The sequence below is a fragment of the Propithecus coquereli genome, unplaced genomic scaffold, assembly GCF_000956105.1.
Source record: "Propithecus coquereli isolate 6110/MARCELLA unplaced genomic scaffold, Pcoq_1.0 Scaffold154, whole genome shotgun sequence".
Lineage (NCBI taxonomy): Eukaryota > Metazoa > Chordata > Mammalia > Primates > Indriidae > Propithecus > Propithecus coquereli.
This window is the reverse complement of record NW_012139858.1, coordinates 670,801-690,329: the sequence shown is the minus strand read 5'-3', so window position 1 is coordinate 690,329 and position 19,529 is coordinate 670,801. Positions and strand designations below refer to the sequence as shown.

General features: G+C 40.5%; 1 protein-coding gene across 1 annotated transcript in view; it reads left to right on the top strand.

Moving 5' to 3' along the window:
- TTC23L (tetratricopeptide repeat domain 23-like) overlaps window positions 1-19,529 on the top strand; it is a 28,782-nt gene that overhangs the window by 1,689 nt on the left and 7,564 nt on the right. Inside the window, exons 2-4 of the mRNA XM_012640518.1 lie at window positions 2,774-2,960; window positions 6,802-6,925; window positions 18,641-18,797. Coding sequence (XP_012495972.1) covers window positions 2,774-2,960; window positions 6,802-6,925; window positions 18,641-18,797 — 468 coding nt within the window. The remainder of the gene's footprint in view (window positions 1-2,773; window positions 2,961-6,801; window positions 6,926-18,640; window positions 18,798-19,529) is intronic.

Sequence of the window (19,529 nt, the reverse complement as noted above, 5' to 3'; positions counted from 1 at the left end):
GCTTGATAGCTACATGTGGCGAGTGGTTACCACATTGGATAGCATAATTCTGTACTACTTCATAAAATATCCTGAGGTTAAGAGTTATATAACTATACAAATTGGAGTTCAAAAATTATAGAGTTCACAGTAGAATATCTTGGAAATAATCAGATAATTCATATTGAATATTACTAACCAGAATTCATATTTATGATGGCAACATTTGGAATAAGTTATAAGCCTAGCAAGGCAGACTCTTCATTCAACTTTCCTATTGTTTTTATTCTGACTATCCTTTGAGGTATATGACTGGTCCATATTTTCTAGCCATCTTTTTCATCTTTTATTACAATGATGTTCAAAGCTAGTTCTGGGCTTTACATTCTCAAATCGTTTGTCAAGACCTCAATGTTTCTCATTCTTTTGAGGTCCCTGCTATTGGAGCTTGTTTCCTTTGTTCTTAGCTTAATTTCATTCACGGCTTAATTTAAAATATTTAGGGATTATAATTTTTAATATCCATAACTAGCAGTTTCTTTGGCGACCCCCAATAGATTTAACTTCTGCTCTAGGTCTGTGAAATAGGCAGCATAAGCAAAAATTTCTGTTGAAGGACTAAATTTTCTTTCTGTTAGTTTTCTTTTTTTTTTTTTTTTTTTTTGAGACAGAGTCTCACTGTGTTGCCCCGGCTAGAGTGCCATGGCATCATCCTAGCTCACAGCAACCTCAAACTCCTGGGCTCAAGCGATCCTACTGCCTCAGCCTCCCGAGTAGCTGGGACTACAGGCATACGCCACCATGCCCGGCTAATTTTTTCTATGTATTTTTAGTTGTCCAATTAATTTCTTTCTAATTTTAGTAGAGACGGGGTCTCGCTCTTGCTCAGGCTGGTTGTTAGTTTTCTTAAGTTATGGTCTCTTGCCACAGATTTCCTTTCTCCTCAGTATTTTTCAAACATTGTAAAGATTTATTTTTTCATTCATTTGTTCATCATTTTACAAGCCATCATTTGTTTTTACTGTGGCCCAGGTATCAGGGTTTCAGAGACAAATGAGGCTCAGCCTCTGCCCTGCTGGAATTTACTTGCCAAAAGGCAAAGAAGACTCAGAAAGAAAACAAAGAAACAAACAAAAAATCAGACAGTAATGTGATTCACACTGTAGTAGCAGTTTGGGGGAAATTTTTGCAAGCCCTTTGGAGGGTGTCTTTCTTGCTCCCCAGTGAGAGACTTCCAGCAGAGGTGACATCTGAGTTGTGTTTTGAAGGAAGAGTATGGAATTCACCAGGCAGAGAAGAGGCAAGTTTATCACCTGTCTTCTGATCACATCACATCTCTGACCTTCCCTGGCTTTTCCATTGAGTTAGTGTGTTTACTGAAAGCATCCTTTCTTTGGGCAGAAGGCAGTCCTTCCTGCACCTGATCCTGAAGAAATGTTGTTCTCCTATCTACGTGACCTGGTTTGCCTGCGTTCCTCTTGATAGGTTAGTTATAACAAGACTGGATGGATATTAGTATGTCATTTTTCAAACCTGGTATAAAAGATTACACCTGACATTTATTTTCTTTTCATGCTTTTCTGAATTTTCTTTTTTTTTAAACATTGAACATTCACTGCTTAAGTAATCAGTGGAAAAGAAAGGTAAAATTTTATTTTAAAAACTAAGCAATGGCTGAACTTTGAGAAGATAACTGTGTGTACAAGATGATTCCTTTGGGACACTTATTTATACTAAATTAAAATCTCTATTGTTGCTCTTAAGATCTCAGAATTCTATTTGTTCTGGATAATTTTTTATCTTATTGGTGGTGTTAGAATATGGTTATCTCTTTTGTTGCATGAAATTAACTCTTGATCTTCACCATTCCAATTACTCACTCACAATTATGTTCTGCATTGAAGTCAGAGATCTTCTAGACTGTGTGAGTATAAGAGAGAGAGATTTTCAATTCAGCTCTTTCTCACAATGTTTATTTCTAATGTAACAATGTTTACTTTTGACATTTTAATGGCTGTTTCCGTGTTTAGTTTACTATTGCAAACTTATCTGAAGGTTTCAGGTTTCTCTTCCCGTGGAAGACACAATTTTGTCTCTCTAAAGAAAGGATATTTCTCTCTGAAACCACACTTGACACAGTGTGGGATTTTCTCCCTCTCCCTGGTGGGACCCCATGTACTTTAGTTAGTTGGCCAATACATGTTGAAGCTTTTAAGATATGTAAAAGAACACATGCAAAGTCTAGCCTCAGAATGTTGGTTTCCTTTCCCTTATTTCATGATACCCATTTTATTTCCTGGTTTGGATCAGAATTTGAGAACATGAAGGCTCTTTGAGATCTTCTAATTCAATACTCTTCATTTTGTAGATGAAGAAACCATATCATGGAGCTAATGATGATAGTAAAAGCTAACATTAAAGGAGCACTTACTAATTGCTAAATGACTTCTGAGTATTATCTCAATCCCATAACCTCATCAGGTAGATATTCATATTGACTCCTCATTTTACAGAGAAGTAAATTAATAACTTGCTTAGGGTCATGTGGTAGTAGGCAGCAGAGCTGTAACTTTAATGCAGGTGGATGGTTTACCAAATCTGCTTAATTTGAACACCACATTACTGTCTTAGTTCTTTGAGAGTGACATGCGTTTATCACTTAGCTTTATTCCTTCAAGTTTATGTTAGAAAGCAGGTTCCTTTTCTCCCGTTGAGAGAGCTGTGTCCTTCAATTTTATCTTGTTTAGATAGGCAAAGGTCATATCTTGCCTCTATGCCCCTCTTATATCCACAGGTCACAGCAAGCCAAGATCCCAGCACATCAACAAACAGATCAATTTTATTCCTCTGGTGGGTCTGGAGAGAGTGAAGAAGAAACTAAAGCCAAGGATGAGGAGAAGGCCGTAGACTGTATGTTTCTTCCCAAAGACAAATTAGCTCAATCCCAGAAGAAAATTGCTCAACTGGTTAAGGAAAAAATGGTAAAACAAACAAAACAGTAGGTTTTTGTTTCCATTAAAAAGTACATCCATAATTAGAGAAGCTTTGCTTTAAATGCAGATTGAAGCACATGAAGCACAGGAAGATGTTCTATTTCTTTGAAAGTGGGCGGTCAAAGCAGAGCTGCCCACCTTCCGGTTCTACGCATAGCTCACTGCCCGTTCCTCCTTGGAATATTTGTGCTCCTAGCTTTAAACTAAGAATTAATGTTTGGTTCTTCCTGTAGATGTTTGATTACCTTTAATTTAAAAAATTAGAAAAAAAAATTTCTCCTGAAAGGTTTCAAGATGATACTTCTTGGTTAACAAGAAGGCCAAGATAGTGAGGCAGGGACTGAGAACAAGGGTAGCCAGGCAGGTCTAGGCTTAGGCCTGGCAAGGATATGGCTAAGATGCCTGTGGTTACAGTGGAATCATAAGAAAACCAAGGGGCCAGAAACAGGAGGTAGCAGCAGAGGTCAAAGAGTCTGAGTATGCATTTCTCAGTGCAAGTCAAGGACTTGGGAACTAGGATTTCAGAGCAAGTGGGTAAGCAAGAGTGTTTAAAATCCAGGAACCTGAGACAGCATGACATCCACTTTCATTATTTGAACATAGGCACCAGTCTGCCTCCAGAACATGATTTATCAACAGAGGAGTTCGTACCCTGACTTCCTGGCTATTCTTGGTTAAGGGAAAAAAATGATCTTACAGTTCATGTATGAAAAAAGACCTGCAGATGGCTTAGAAAGGGCTGAGAGACACCTCAGAGGCAGACGATGGAAGCTGTTGCCTCTCTAGATGGATATCTGTACATTTATCTCTGTAAATTATCCAGAGATCTTTGCAAAGGACAGTCTTCCTGGTCTGGACCCACAAACCCAGGCTAGAAGGATCATTTCTAGAAACAGACAAATACTGTCTGCCATGGAGTGCAAATGTAAGTTTTTAAGGCTTGAAAATTCCCTTGCCAGTTGATATAGATAAATGACAAAGATTTAGATGTTAGGAATTAAATCTAACTCAGCCCCTAAACTCATCAAATTGTACACATTAAATATGTACAGTTCTTTATATATCAATTATACCTCAATAAAGCTGTTAAAAAGAAAATAAATTGAACCCAGCCCAGTCCTCACAGCTCTGAAGGGTAGGGGGATGCCACCATCAGCAGCAGCAGTGCTGGGGTGACCTCTAGAGCCCATGCTGGTTGTCTCATTTTCTCCAGGACAGGGAGTTTGGGGATGAATACAGAATGTCCAGAATCAGGACAGAATGCAAAGCTTTGGACTCCTATTCAACTGATTTTTCATGGTATTATGCTTCTTCATCAAAATAGAAATTAGTATTTACTGTGGTCAGCCCATGGTGAACTCTCAAAATGCAGAATGAATGGCTGTTTTTGAGCATCAGGGAAAATGCCCTCCTACCATTGCTTGCATCTGTATATTTGAGTAGGGAACAGGTGAAGCATCAACTTAGGTAGGAGATAGGAGTCAGGAGGAAGAAGTCCTTGGACTCACCTAGGGCACTCCTGTACCTGTACGTCAGTCTTTACATGGGCTGCACTTAGATAGCACTTAACAAATTTGGATCACTTTGATGCTAATTTTTTTTCCTTACAGTAACTGTAAGGTAGATGATATAGGTTTCCACATCTTAGAAAAGGAAGCTGGGATTAGGGTCATCTTCCCCAAAGCAACAGAATTAATAAACATTAGAACCAGGGCTGAAACTTCAGGTTTTTGATTTCTTGAAGTGCTATTTTAACATTACGAGGACATAAATAAATAAACGCCTGACTTTATCAACTGGTGCAGCCAACAAATGACTGTGTTTGTAAAGTCACTGAAATATATGACTGGAATATGCAATTCTGTGATTTCTTGGGAAGTTTTGTCTATCAGTTCTATAGGGGCAAAGAGGCTCTTTCCCCTACCTCTTCCTTATCTCCTTGCAAAGACAGATGATTCATTCAGCAAATATCAAATGCATGCCTCCTGTGTGCACTGGGCATGCAACAGTGAACATGAGGAATAAACTTCTGTTCTTGAGAGACTTACCTTCTATTTGGGGAGATAGATAATAGATAAGACACAAAAATAATAGCTAATAAAATATCCGATAGAAGTAAATGCCATAAAGAAAAAGTTAAAATAGGTAATGGGATCATGGGAGATGGAGTGAGAGACTGTTTTAGATAAGGTGACCAAGAAAGGCCTGTCTGAAGTAAACAAAGTGAAAATAAAATGAGTGCATGAACTACGTGGAATAATGTCCTAAACAGAGGATACAGCAGGTGCATAGCCCAGAGTTAGTTGGCCATGTTCAGGAATAGCTGGGAAGTGCAGCTGTAGCAGAGGGAAAAAGGAAAGAAGGAGAGAATAGTAGAAATTAAGTTAGGAGGTGATTAGGGTTAGGTGAGAGTTTGCAGTGCCTTGGAGGTCATGATAAGGCCTTTGGATTTCATTAAGAATAAAAAGGGGAAAGCTGTTGGAGGGTTTTGTATAGGAGAGTTATGATCTGATTTATATCTTAAAAATATTACACTGGCATGTAAAATATGTTTAAAAATCTACAAGTTTATGAAAATAATAATAATGAACAAGCTATTTGGTCACCATTAGAGCATGTTAGTGAACAGACTCATGGTTTTAAAAGCTGGTAAAGAAAAGGCAGACATATACCATGAATTATGGCTTTCTAATGTGAACTACTATTGGGTAGCCAAAGAGAAGATGAGGGGAAATTTCTCTTTTATAGAATTATTTTAGCTAACACATGAGGAAGGAATATAGAATTCATGTATCAGCATTTTACAGTCCTTTATGAATTGGTTAATATAGTTGTGCTAGTATCAGAAAAAGAGACAACCAGATAGTAGGTGTCTTCTGATAGAAGAACATACCACTACCAATGAAGTAGTTTTGCATTAAAAAAAGAAAGCTAAAATTAACTAAACTTCTAAATCCAACTGCTAATACAAAGGCAGAACAGAGAGTGGAAGGACACATTGAATGACACCGTGAGAATACAGTCAACAAAATTCATGTCTGTTGGAAATACTAGACCAAATTATCCAGCCTCTTTGACAAATACTTAACAAGAAAAAAAATTAGAGATGGAGGGGGAACCTGTAGATGAAAAGAGACTCAAGAGACTGATCGCAGTTTGTGGACATCAAAACAAATTATAAAAAGAATTAGATTTATGAAACAGTTATATTTATGAGACTTGATATTTGATTTTAAGGAATTTTTAATATTTTGGTGAAATAATGATTTTGTGGTTATATTTCTAAGTTCATATTTTTTAGAGATACTTATGAAATGTTTATAGAGGAAACAATAGAATGTCTTTGATTTCTTCAGCATAACAGAAGGCAAGGACAGATGGATGAGGAGTATAGGTATGAAACAAGATTGACCATGAGTAGATAACTGATGCAGCAAAGTGAGTCATTCTTCATGCTGGCTATTTTTGTATATCTCTAAAGTTTTTCGTGATAAAAAGTTAAAAGAAGTCGCTCTGGCTATCATGTAGAAAGTAGGCTGTCAGGACCAGAGGGGAAATAGTTAGAAGGGGCTGCTGTGGCCAGCCAGGGAAAAGGCGAGGGTAGTTTACACTGGGTACTTTTGGCAGAAATGAGGAAAAGAGTTTGGTTTTAGGATTTAGAAGTAAGGTAAATCCAACTGGACTCGATGGATTGAACAGGGGGACAGGAAGGAAAGAGAAGAGAAAAAAGATAACAGGTGAATGCAGTCCTACATTCCAGTGATAAGTTCATGGGCTGGAGACTTTTCTTCCTTTCCAAAAAGCATAATAACTTACTTGCTTTCTACAGAATACCCAAGCAAACAAGGAGCTGATTCGATGTGTCATCCTTTCTCGGATTATTTTTGGGGAAGGTCACTGGAAATGTGCACAGGCTTTGGCCAGCCTAGCTTATGGCTACCTGACATTGAGAGGTACTTGGTTTCCCCAGCTGGGTCTGGGTGGCCAGCCTCTGAAGGCTGAACTGAGCCCACACAACCTCATTGAGGGTGGGGATGACTGTGGGAGGGCCCCTTCCTGTCCCTAGTTCACACTTCATCAGGAGAAGGGAGAGTCCATGGATAAGGCAGAGAGTGTGGCAAAGATCTTAGTAAGAAAGATAATAATGATGGAGGGAGGCAGATCCTGTTACAGGACTTGAACTCTAGGGACGGAACTCAGGTTCCTGGAAGGTCTGGCTTAGTGAAGGCAGGATCCTCATCCTAGAGAAATGGTGCTTTTGGGTGGTACCACAGGAGAATAAGATAGGAATCTATTTGCTAAAACTGGAACCCAAGTGAAAATTCCATGAGGGTAGAAACTTGTAGTAGAGGCTCAATAAATATTTGTTGACAGATGGAGAGGCAAGAGCACATTTCTGAAACCAGCCACATAGCCAACTCTAGACCCTCTGTTCCTTGACCAGCCATGTCCCCCTGTGTGGACTATATACACTTCTGTGGAACTCATTGCACTGTACTCAATATATGCTTTGTTTAAGTGCTACTGCCTCTGAAATAGAAGCTCCCTAAGGGCATGGACTAGGTCTAATTTGATCAAGCTCAATTCTTTGTACACAATATGGATCAGCACATTACTCCTTGTTAGAACTGAGCCCCTGGCCTAGAGGACCTCAGTCTTCAGTGAGGCCTAATTTACAATACAAATTAAGGGCTTTATGGCTTAAGTGATTTGAAGGCTACAGGGTAAGGGAACAATACACCTGGGCCATATGAGGCTAGATATAATAAATCAGAACTGTTGGAAAAGTTAAAATCAAACTCATTTCTCAGTTATTAATTTCAGAAAATGTTTTCCTCCTTAGGGCTCCATAGGCCCTTTTACACTCATTTTTTTTAAGACCAGTGAAGTGCAGTAGTGAAAAGGGGAGAGAGTGTAGAATAAGGAGTTTGATCTGTAACTGACTGTGAACAGTCAATTGAGATAACTTACTACCTTCAGACCAGCCTCACTTGTTTTTAATGTAACTTTACAGTCATTCATTGATGTGACAAGATCACGAGTTGTTGACATCACAGCATCAGGACAGTTATACCATGAGTCACAGTGAGGTTCTTTTTTTTAGGCCTTAAGAACACATCTCTTGTGTTCTTAAAGAAGGCTGCCATGGCTAAGGAGAGGAGGGAGTCCTCAGTTACTGGCAGAGCAGGCAGCCACATCTGTGAGATTTGAGGGCCACTGGAAAGGATCTGACCCTAATGGGCTTCCATTCTTCCTTACTTGGACTTTCTCTATTCCAATGAGACTACTTTCCTCAAAAACTTACTGCCTTCATGATAAGAGTCAAATTTAGGGATTTGCTACTTCAGCACTTATAGAGCTCTTGCTATAAACCTAGTGGCACTGTGCTAGGTGCTAAGGATATGCAAATGAACAGTAGTGATCCCTGTGCTCTGGACACATGCAGGGATTTTGTGATAGGCACCATATTCATGGTAGGAATAAAGTTCTGGGGAACATAGATGAGGCAGTTCAGTGGTTCTGCCATTGAGGAAGGTCAGGGAATGCTACAGAAAGAAGGTGATATTTGTCCTGTCTTCGAAGGATGAATATAGGTTTACCAGGTAGATTTTGAGGGGAGTGGTAAAAAGTACAGAGTTGGCCCTTTTTATGTGTTGATCTAAGGCATGGAAGGTGACAGGAGGGCATTCTGTATGAAATTCCTCATAGAGAACATTGTAGGTTCTCTCTAGACCCAAGGGGTTAGGGTAGAACAGAAGACACCTTAGGACAGAAAAGTCATGCTTAGAAATGGGACTATAAAGGCCATTTGGGCCCAGATATCAAGGAGTCTGGGAGTTCTTAAAAAATTTGAAGTGAGGTAGTAATCAAGCTCATGTTGTAAAATGAGGAACTCTGGAGGATGGGTTGGACTGGTAGAGAAAGTAGAGGTGAAGACCAGTTAGGCCATTATCCTGCCCAGGTGAGAGTTGATGAAGGCATTGGCTATGGCAGTTGGAATGCAGAAGAGATAACTTAAAGTGTACAATTGGTGGCCAATTCAATTTAGTGGCCAATTCAATATAGAGTGGGAAGGACAGGGAAGAGTTGAAGTTGAAGCAGGCATGGCCTGGAAAATTTGCAAAAATAGAGAATTAAAGAGGAAGACCAAGTTGATGGAGGAAGGGGGAGGAAGCTTCTAAGGTTTGGCTTCTGACAGGCTGGGTTACATCTATGTTGAAATGTTCAGTAGGCAACTGAAAATTGGGTCTAGAGCTCAGGAAAGAAGACAGTTTGGGAGAGATAAGCCCATATGAGCAAGTTGAGGCCACAGGAGTGGATGAGCTTGATCAGAAAAAAATGTGTAGAAACAGAAGAGAAGGGGACAGAGGGCAGAAGACTGGAAAACAAGAACATTAGGGTTGGGTCATAGAAGAGGGGCCAGCAAAGGAAATAGAAGAATCAAGAAGGGCCATGTCACAGAAGCCAAGGGAGGAGAGAGGGTTTCAAATAGAACACTGTGGTTGTAACAGTTTAAATGATAAAGAGAAGTCAAATAAGGTAAAGGCTGAAGAGAGACTCATGGATTTGGCAATTGGTAGCTCACTGATAACTTGGTTTTATAGGGACAAGTACATTTCTTGAGCCCTGGGAAAGCCCAGATTCAGGAATACAGGTTAAGAGACTTACTGGAATTCAGATTTGAGGTGATGACAGCTTAAACTGGAGAGGAAGGAATTTGAGATTTGTCTGAACCTAGGGCAAGGCCAGATGCTGCCGCTGGCTTGCATAGAAGATCACCATTGTAGGTCTATGAAAGGAGGATGGCCTGCATTTTCTGAAATCAACTTTTTCCATGATCAGCCACAAACTGACTTTGAGTTTTACTTTTCCAATTAGATTCCAAGTTGTGTCAATATAAGTAAGGAGGTCGTACCACAAAAGATGGTGATAACATCCTTTTCTACCTAATTCAGTTTTTTCTGCTGCATTAATAGAGAACTATGTTTAGGATAATAGGTCGGAGTAGAAAAAGTTTTCCTGTAAAGGAGTTTTTCGTTTGCTTTTTCTAGATGGGAACAACAGCTTCCTGGTTAAACAAAGCGCCCACATGGTAAAATACCTAGACTTGACCCCAGACTTTGTGACACCCAGCCTACAGTTTCCTAGAATAGATTATGATTGTGACCTTTACTTGAGACTAGCCCAGTGCCTCTTATTTCAGTTGTAGTCCTACCCAGTTTCTTCATTTAAGCATTTTGTTTAGTGTCTGGTCCATGGAATAAAACAAGTAAGGCTTTGAAAAATTGCAGACCTTTGAGAAAGATGAAGTGCTTGCTGGGCTCCACTTAGTTTTGTTGTCGCTAATCCTGTAACTGCTTGAAAATGGACAGAATATATGAGCTGGCCCTCTGTGTAGGCAGGTTGTGTGTGTCTGTGTGTGTTCATGCTTCGCTGCACATGTGCATGTTTTATAGCCATCAGACCTGCTTTCCTCATTTCCCTCTGAGCCTTTTTCAGCACTGGGATATGAGGGTCAAGCCAAAAGCCTGATTTCTCTCAATAAACAGTCTTTCAGTGAGTATTTAGTGAGAAACTTGTATATGTGAAATATATGAAGAGCACTTTGGGAAATATAATGTACAGAAGCCCTTAAAGATCTTAGTGTGGAAGGTGAGCTACCTAGAGACATAGCTGTGATAGAAGGCACTATAAAGTAAATGCCATGTAACTGATTGAAATAACGGGCTTTGGGAAGATTGAGTGAAATCATTTCCGGCTGCGATGTTAAGTGATATCAGTGGGAGGTGGCATTTAAGAAGGACTGTAAAAAATGAGTTGGGTTTGGGGAGGTAGAGGAAGGGGTGGGTATTTCTGATAAGGAGAATGGCATGGGCAAAGGCACGAGGAAGGAAAGTGCAATGTCTGTTGAAACAGCAGCAGTAAGCAGCCCTCTCTGGTTAGCGCTGCTAAGATGAACTTCGAAAGGAGGGTGCACTGGGCAGGCCATGGTGTGGTTTTAAATACAGGCTAAGGAATTTGTAATTTGTTTGGTAGGGAAGGAGCACTATGAAGATTTTCCAGCAGGATGATGAAAGTATTTAAGTGTACTTTTGGCAAGGTCAATCTAGCAATGATGGAATGGAAGCTATCTCAGTCATCTAGGTCCAAAACTAGACTAGTGACAGAGGGGATGGGTGAGAAGGTAAGGGTCCAAGAGTCTATGAAGGACACATACATTTATTGTTAAACCAGAAATCCCACTCTGGGAATCTTTCCTAGATACACACTTACAACATATGGATAAGATTATTCTTTGCAGCATTCTTTATGAGTGAAAGATTGGAAACAACCAAGTATCCATCCATAGGGAACTAGTACATACAGTGGGATATATGCAGCTTTAAAAAAGAACATGAGAAAACTCCATATACTACTAGAGGAAGATCTCCTGGGGAAAAGAGAATGCACCATGCAGTATAGTGTTTATAATATGCCTCTTTTTGTATAAGAAAGAAGGGCAGAGAAATGAAAATGTATGCTCGTATTTACATAAAGAAACACTGAAGGGTACACAAGAATGAAATATAAAAGTTACTTAGAGGATACTTGGGGTGTTACCTTTTCGTATAATTTTAACTTTTCAACCATAGACATGTATACCTATGCAAAAATGATGATTCAAAGAGAGACCATGAAGGAAGAATTGGCAGGACATAGTGTTCAATTTGGGGTTGAGGAAAAGTGAGGCTCAAAGATGACGATGAAGTTTCAGGTCCCTGAAGGTGCTATTTTCAGAGATAAGTAGGTAATGAAAGGAAGTGGACTGGGAGAGAAGTGCTGGGTCTAGTTTTTGGTATATTGATTTTGAATTGCAAGAGAAATCCATTAATCTGAGAACCGCTACTCTGAAAATGTGATATCCAAAATTTGAAACTTTTTCAGTGCTGACATGATGCTTAAAGGAAATGTTCATTGGAGCATTTTGGATTTCAGATTTTTGCATTAGGGATGCTCCATTGGTTATCTGCAAATATTCCAAAATTTAAAAAAAAATCCCAAACCCAAAACACTTCTGGTCCCAAGCATTTGGGATAAGAGATACTCAACCTGTAGTACATTTTCACTTGTGCTGGACATTTGGGACCAGAAAAGGAAAATAATAACCATTGAGGAATATTTGAGACCTGAACTAGAGAGGGGAAATGGTAAATTATAACCATGGAGGCCAAGGTTGAAGGAACAGGAGTTGATAAAACTTCTGAGATGGAAAGACCTGAGCACTTTTCTTTCTTTCTTTTTTTTTTTTTTTGAGACAGAGTCTCACTCTGTTGCCCGAGCTAGAGTGCTGTGGCATCAGCCTAGTTCACAGGAATTATTGTAGGTGAATTTTATTTGCTGAATGTGCTTGAGAACTCTTTTTTTTTTTTTTTGAGACAGAGTCTCACTCTGTTGCCCGGGCTAGAGTGCTGTGGCGTCAGCCTAGTTCACAGGAACCTCAAACTCCTGGGCTCAAGCGATCCTTCTGCCTCAGCCTCCCAAGTAGCTGGGACTACAGGCATGTGCAACCATGCCTAGCTAATTTTTTCTATATATTTTTAGTTGTCCAGATAATTTCTTTCTATTTTTAGTAGAGATGGGGTCTCACTCTTGCTCAGGCTGGTCTCGAACTCCTGACCTTGAGGGATCCTCCTGCCTCGGCCTCCCAGAGTGCTAGGATTACAGGCGTGAGCCACCACGCCCGGCCCTGAACACTTTTCTTTCTCATGAGGGAAAGAGAGGGAAGGAGAGAAGAAAAGGAAGAAACTGAAAGAACTGAAAAATGGACACATGAATGGAAGGGAACAAAGGACCCTGGTAAAGAGTTAGCAAAGAATCAATTAAAAAAGGTTTATAAAGGAGAACCAAGTTGGTGCAGAGCCTTGAGAGCCGAACAGGTAAGGGTGTCTGATGCTGCAGTGACACAGAGACTGAGAAATGATTGGATTTATTTATTAGCAGGTCTCTGAAGGGACCTCAGGAGAACAGTTTCCCCACAGTGGTTGGAGCAGAAGCCAGATCCTAGGGATGAGGGGAAAGAACAAGGACTAGACTGTGTATTCTACTTACTACATATTGAAAGGAATGAAGGAGAATGGAAGGGTAGCTAGAGAAGGCAGGAAAGTCAAGGGAAGATGATTTTACAAGAGGAGGAGATGAAGCAAGATTCTAGGTGGAGAGGAAGGAGCCAGTTAGAAGAGACGGTTTGAAGGTTTTAAAAAAAAATGGAGTAATGATGGAAATGGGGTTTGCAAGAGAATGTGAGGCCTTTGCAGCCAGAGTGTGTAGAAGGCTGTTGGTTGGTGGAATAGAGGAAGGGATGCTGGAAGTGAACTCCGTTACTGATTGCCCTGGCGGTGGTCCTGAGGAGCCTGGTGTATGGCAGCTGAGAAGGGGCAGGTGGAGACACCAGGAGGGTTTGGCACCTAAGGTGAACGGTTTTCAGGTGTTCAAGAAGGAGAATACAGTAACGTGGACAAGCAGTTTCTGGAAACTCTGCTTATTATTAAACAAAACAATAAATTAGTCAGTGTGTTATTACTGGGAACCTTCCAGGTATTCAGGGCTCTATTATAAGTGTTGCAAAATCCAGAGAAAGAAGCATAAGTCATGAACCCTGTCTTCTCCGTCTAGTTGGTTTAAAAAAGAAAACAAACTGGGACAGAAACAACAGAGAATGATAAAAACCAGTTAATCTGACCCACAGCAGTCTAATACCTACCTGAAGTGAATTTGCATTTGAGAATGCAGCCTTTTTACAAAGATTCTGAAGCAGCACTATGAAAAATATCGAAAGGATGGACAAATATAAATAAACTACTCAGTAAGAGAAATGGACCCTGGTAATAATAATTACAAAGGCTAATATATCTTCAAACTCACTTCAATCAGGCATTATTTGATCCTTTTTATATTAAATTAGTTCTTCCAACAACCGTAAAATGGAAGGTATTATCATTACCATTATATAAGTGAATAAACTGAGGCACATATAGCTTAAGTAACTTGTTCAAGGCCACGTAGATAGTAGTAAGTGGCTAAGCTAGAATTTGTACCTGGGAAGTCTGGCTATAGACTGTGCTCTCTTAATCACTGTACCCCGCTGCTTAAATATGGATGATCAAAGGTGAGTGCTTTCTGGTAACAGTAGCAACCTCCAAAGACTGGGTAGCTCTGACCAGATTCTCTCTGGCCTGAGTCGGTGTAATAGACATCAATGATAGAATCCCAACCCAAACTAAGGCAAAATGATCAATACGTTTAGTGGATAATTTTTGAACTCATTTTTCTAATTCATCAATACTTCCTTGTATTCCTGAATCTCAAGCTCCAGAAGCAGGCCTTGCTGTCACCTGATTTTTACATCTATAACTGCTGCACTGTCAGTGCAGAGAGAAGGGTCATGTCCTTGGCTTGGGAGGGCAGGTAAAGGAAAATGACTTGGTTTAAGAGCAGACTTTGGGAGTGAAGATGTGGGGCTTGGAGTTAGGGAAAGAGATCATAATTCTTTGAGCATCCTTCATAGATACATACAACAATAAGTCTTATGTACACAGTATTCTTTTTCACATAAAAGAGGGTGTTCTTGCAGTTAATAAGATGCAAATTCATTTCAAAGTGTTACTGATGCTGAATTCATAGTAATTTTTGTCATCATGAATTTTCTCAAGTAGTATGTACTGTAAAAATAATTATTATCACAAAGTGCAGGAAGCCATATGATTTTTCTTAATATAAAAAGAGCTCTTTCATCTTGACAAGGTTGGAAAACATTTGTCCAGAGAGATGGTCTTCAAACTCTTGAGAGTTAATTCCCTTATCACTAAAAAAAATTTGAGCAAACACTCAATTACTCCGTGTATGTGAATTTGTAAGTTGTGTACAATAGCATTAATACGTAATATTGTAAATAATCATAAAACAGAAAAAAGGGATAAGATTAAAAAATAGAGAAGTTTAAATATTTCCCCCCACACCTTGGGTAGGCATCTTGCATACCCATAAGGGTACATGTAACCCCACTTTGGAGACCAGAGTGGGTTCTGGGAAGGTGAAAGGAGTGATTTTTCCCTTTAAGGGCTTAAAGTGTAATAAACTGTTTTAAATCTAGCAAACTGTTCAGTTTGCTTAAGCCACGTTGGTCACCAGCTCAGCTTTAGCATCAGAAGGACCACAGTGTGGGGCATGGTCCTGTGGAACTGTATAATCAATTAGCTGCTGAGCTTAGAGGAAAAGTATTCCTTCTGGGGATTTCACAACCAGCATGGGACGCTTAGGCAGGGAGAGGGCAGGCTTGCAAAGCCTCAGGGACTGCCTCAGAGCAACTTACTCAAGTGATGGTTGTTTCATTTGCCATTCATGAGCCCGGAAGGAGTACTGTGCTAATTTGGGGTGGTTTTCAGTAGCTCCTCCAGTTAGTGTCACCTTTCTTCCTCCTAAGGACCCAGGTAGGCATATGAATTTGGTTTTTGCACTCCTTAATGACATACTCCTAAGGGCCCACCTGGTTGTGGGAAACAACCTATTTGATCAAAAGACTCTCTCAGTTGCCTACTTTATGTTCTTGTTCTAAAGTAGCAATCTCAGCTTCTAATGTCCCTAGTAGAGTTTTTTGTGAGCTTACTAATTGATACTACCTTCCTCAAGATGTATGAAGACTGCCAATTATCTGACAAATCAAATCCAACCTCCTCATCTTGGCATCTGCTATGGTTTGAATGTGTCTCCTCTAAAATGCAGGTGTTGTCAATGTGACAGTATTAAGAGGTGGGGCCTTTCAGAGGCCACTGGGCCATAAGGGCACTTCCCTCGTGAGTGGGATTAGGCCCTTATAAAAGAAGCTTTATGCAGTGCCCCATTTTTTTTTTCTTCCACCTTCCATCATGTAGGCACATGGCAAGAGGTTCCCTCACCAGGTGGCTGGTGCCTTGATCTTGGACTTTTCAGTCTCTGGAACTGTGAGAAATTTCTGTTCTTTACAAATTACCCAGTCTCAGGTATTCTATTATAGCAGCACAAACAGACTAAGACAACAACCAAGACTTCATTTTACATAGCCGATGCATACCTTATACATTTTTCAATTCCAAGTTTCCCTTCAGTAAGACTGGTTCCTTTAGTATCTTCCCTAACCCCTGTATCCACCCAGCCTCATCCTTGCACACACATAGGCAGACACTATTTTGTCTTTATGGCCTCAGGCTGTTTACTCCAAGTGGAAGCCCCTCTTTTATCAGCCAAAGTGCTATCCACTCTTCAAAAACAAGATGCATCCCACTTCCTCTATCAAGATTTTACTAACTCAGTGTTTCTTCAAGTGTGGTGGTCCTCAGATAACCTGCATTAATATCATCTAGGATAGTTATAAATGTGAATTCTTGCTTCCCACCTGAGACCTGTTGCTTGTGGTAAATATGAGTTCTTTGTTCTTATCCCAGAACTTGTGAATGGTAACAACTGGAAGTGAGACTCAGCAATCTGCATTTTAACAGGGTGCTTGTGATACACAGTGCAATTTGAAGGCCACTTTTAACTTAGGACATAGCTTTCTCTTTAACCAGAGTCCATGTTTCTCTTCATTTGAAACTTCTAGAAGAGAGATTCTGAGTGTTCTACAGAGACTTCTTGGCTCTGGATTGCTTTTAATTTTTCATTTTAGCAGTTAATGAAAGTTGTATATAAGATTACTTTATTCCTGCATCTTCTCAATTGTTTCTCTGTTATATCTGCCATTTTCCTTTCCAACTTTGGGAGCTTTGGCTTTCCATTCAAGATTTTTTTTAGTCTTTGTCCCGTTTTAGCCTTGCTGGGGTGAATGCTTACATGGATGGTTGTGCCATTAGCCTTTTCCCACAGAACCCACTCAGTATAGCTGACGTGTTTCTTTCAGTAAACTTGCACTACTTTGCCAGTTTGCTGACCTTTATCGTGTCCTCACACAACCTGAACTTCATCATCCTTTTGCGTGGGCATAGATAAAACATTGTACTTACATCTCAGCTCTTTGGAAAGAGGGGAGGACAGAACCTTCTGCAAATTTGGGAAGTTCATTTGAAATGCCCTTTATGGTTTTTACTTTGGTCAGAAGTCACAAAAGGATTGAACTTCATTTTGGCTACCGCCACTTTGGTGACGGCTGCAAAAGGGAAAAGGAATCTGGATCACTTTATTGCTCTCCCAGAGATGGCTTTTTTCCCTTTCCTTTGGTGTGTGACCAATTAGTATTACCAGCTTCATCATGGATTGTAACTCTCTAAGGAGGTCGGGCACATTTAGAACATATGAGGGCTGTAGGCATCAAAGGCAAGTCCTTTTAAGTTAGCACTATTGCCACTGATTTGCACCCACGCTATGAGACTGGGCTCCAAGGGCGAGAGGCAGGACGATCTGAGTAGGACTGAAGTGAGGATTAGGGGAACAGTGGCCTACTTGGAGGGGGTGAATGTATTTAGCAGCCCCTAGGTGCCTGCAGAGAACACCAGCCATTGTCTTTTTCAGTAGAGTGGAGGAGAACTAGGATAGTATACTCTCTGCTGGCTTTTCTCTTTTCCCCAGGGCATCTCCTTTTCCATTTAGGAAAAGGAAAAGACATGAGTTAGGCTGGAAGATGAGGAAGTACCTCTGTAAACTGGGTGTCCCCAAGTTTGCCTGTGTTAACTGGACAAATAACGACTTCAGTAAGTGACCAGGAACACCAGCGTTTAGTTAGAAAACAAGGGGGAAAAGAAACAGGGTGCAGCTGGAAAAGGGGGCTGCCCCTCACCTGTGACACAGTGCACATTTGAGGGGAACCTGGTGCCAAATCACTAGACCATCTTCTGGGTCAGGGTTTTGTATGTAGAAGAGCAGCTTTCTCACTGTGAACTGAGGAAAGTCAGCCCTGGACCCAAGGGTTTATATTAAAAAATCTTTAAAAAATAAAACAAGGGGAAAACTCCCTCATTTCTATCTAGTTGGGGTTTGGCATTGCTTTTGTCTTCTTAGGGGCCCACTGCATTTATCAATTAGATTCTTTTTATGTGTACGTGTGACCAATTAGTATCACTAGCTTTATCGTGGATTGAAAAAAAATCCCCAGATGTAAGTAATTGCATTCATGAGCCCTTGTATTTATAGAATGTCTTTCCAGAAAGCTAAAAGCCCAACATTCTATGGCATAACCTAGTCTGTTCCTGGACTTTCTCCATGTGTTTGGTAAGGGGCAGCCTCTTTAATTATTGTCATTTGACATTTGGAGGCTAGAGAAGCTTTATGGGTTGAAAAGGTCACATGGCATTAGCAGCAGAATTGGGAATGGGATACTCAGCGTCCACTTCAGTTCTCTATCAGTGATTTCCACACTGAGGTCTACAGCCAGGAAGACTGCATAAGAACTACTTGTGGAGCTAGTTAAAATTAGAGGTCCCTGGACCCCACTCCTCTAGAGATTCTAACTCAATAGGTCTGGGGTGGGACCCAGGAATCTATTAATATATTCTTTATAAGCATTTCAAATTATTCTGATTCACAGCCAGACTTAGGAACAAATGTTATACTACAGACCATATGATAACTGCACTGCCTACCTTATCCCCTCCCAGGAATGTCTTTGACCGAAATGAGCCTTTTTAATGTCTTTCTTCTTGCCACGCACCCTCTAACTTCCTCAGGCCTCCCAGTTCAGGCTAAGAAACATGCTGAGTCTGCCAAGAACACACTGTTGACCTGGAAGGCAAACATGACCTTAGACAAGGAGAAAAAGGAAATCCTGGAAGCTCTGGTCATGCTCTACTACACTCTGGGTGTGGCCTGGCTCCTGCAGAACCAATATCCTTCCCTTCCCAGCTGGGTTTGGTGATGGGCCACACGTGCATAATAGGTTGTCTCATACAGGAAGGTGAGAGATGGACCAAGGCCTTGTAGCTCTTTTCCAGTGTCTAGGCCTTCCACTGGCCTCTCATCTCCATTTAGAAAGGTATGTATTTTCCTCCTATCTGTCAAGATAAGCTCTGAGTTGAGCCATAGGAGGGATATGACTAGTGATACCTCCCCTGGCCAGGTGAAGGTTTTCTGAGTCTGTCCTACTCCTCACTGAGTACCCAAGAAAATCAGTATTAGCAATGAGGATGTGGGTGGGGGTGGCTGGGCAGTATACAGGAATGGGGAGAATGGGTGGTCATTTAAAGCACCATTTGGCAAAGTAGGCTGCACATTGTAATCCCCTGGGGAGCTTTTAAGAATTACTTCTGTCTGGGGCCCACCCCTTTTGATTTAAAAGCCCCCAAGTGATTGAGATGTGCAGCCAAAAACCACAGATTTAATGACTCTTGATCATTTTAGTTTTTGGAAATGCTATTGAATACTTCCAGTGAGGCTGGAGGCCAAGCAAAATAAACAAAAGGAGTAGTTCTCCAAATTCCCAGAGGGGAACTATTATTTGTTCCTCTCCTCAAAAAGTTTGTGATTTTGACAACCTTTTGGTACCATCCCCACTGGAAGATGTTAAGGGCATTTCATGTTCATGAATAATCCTGAGTACTCTTTGAGCCCACCTGTCCT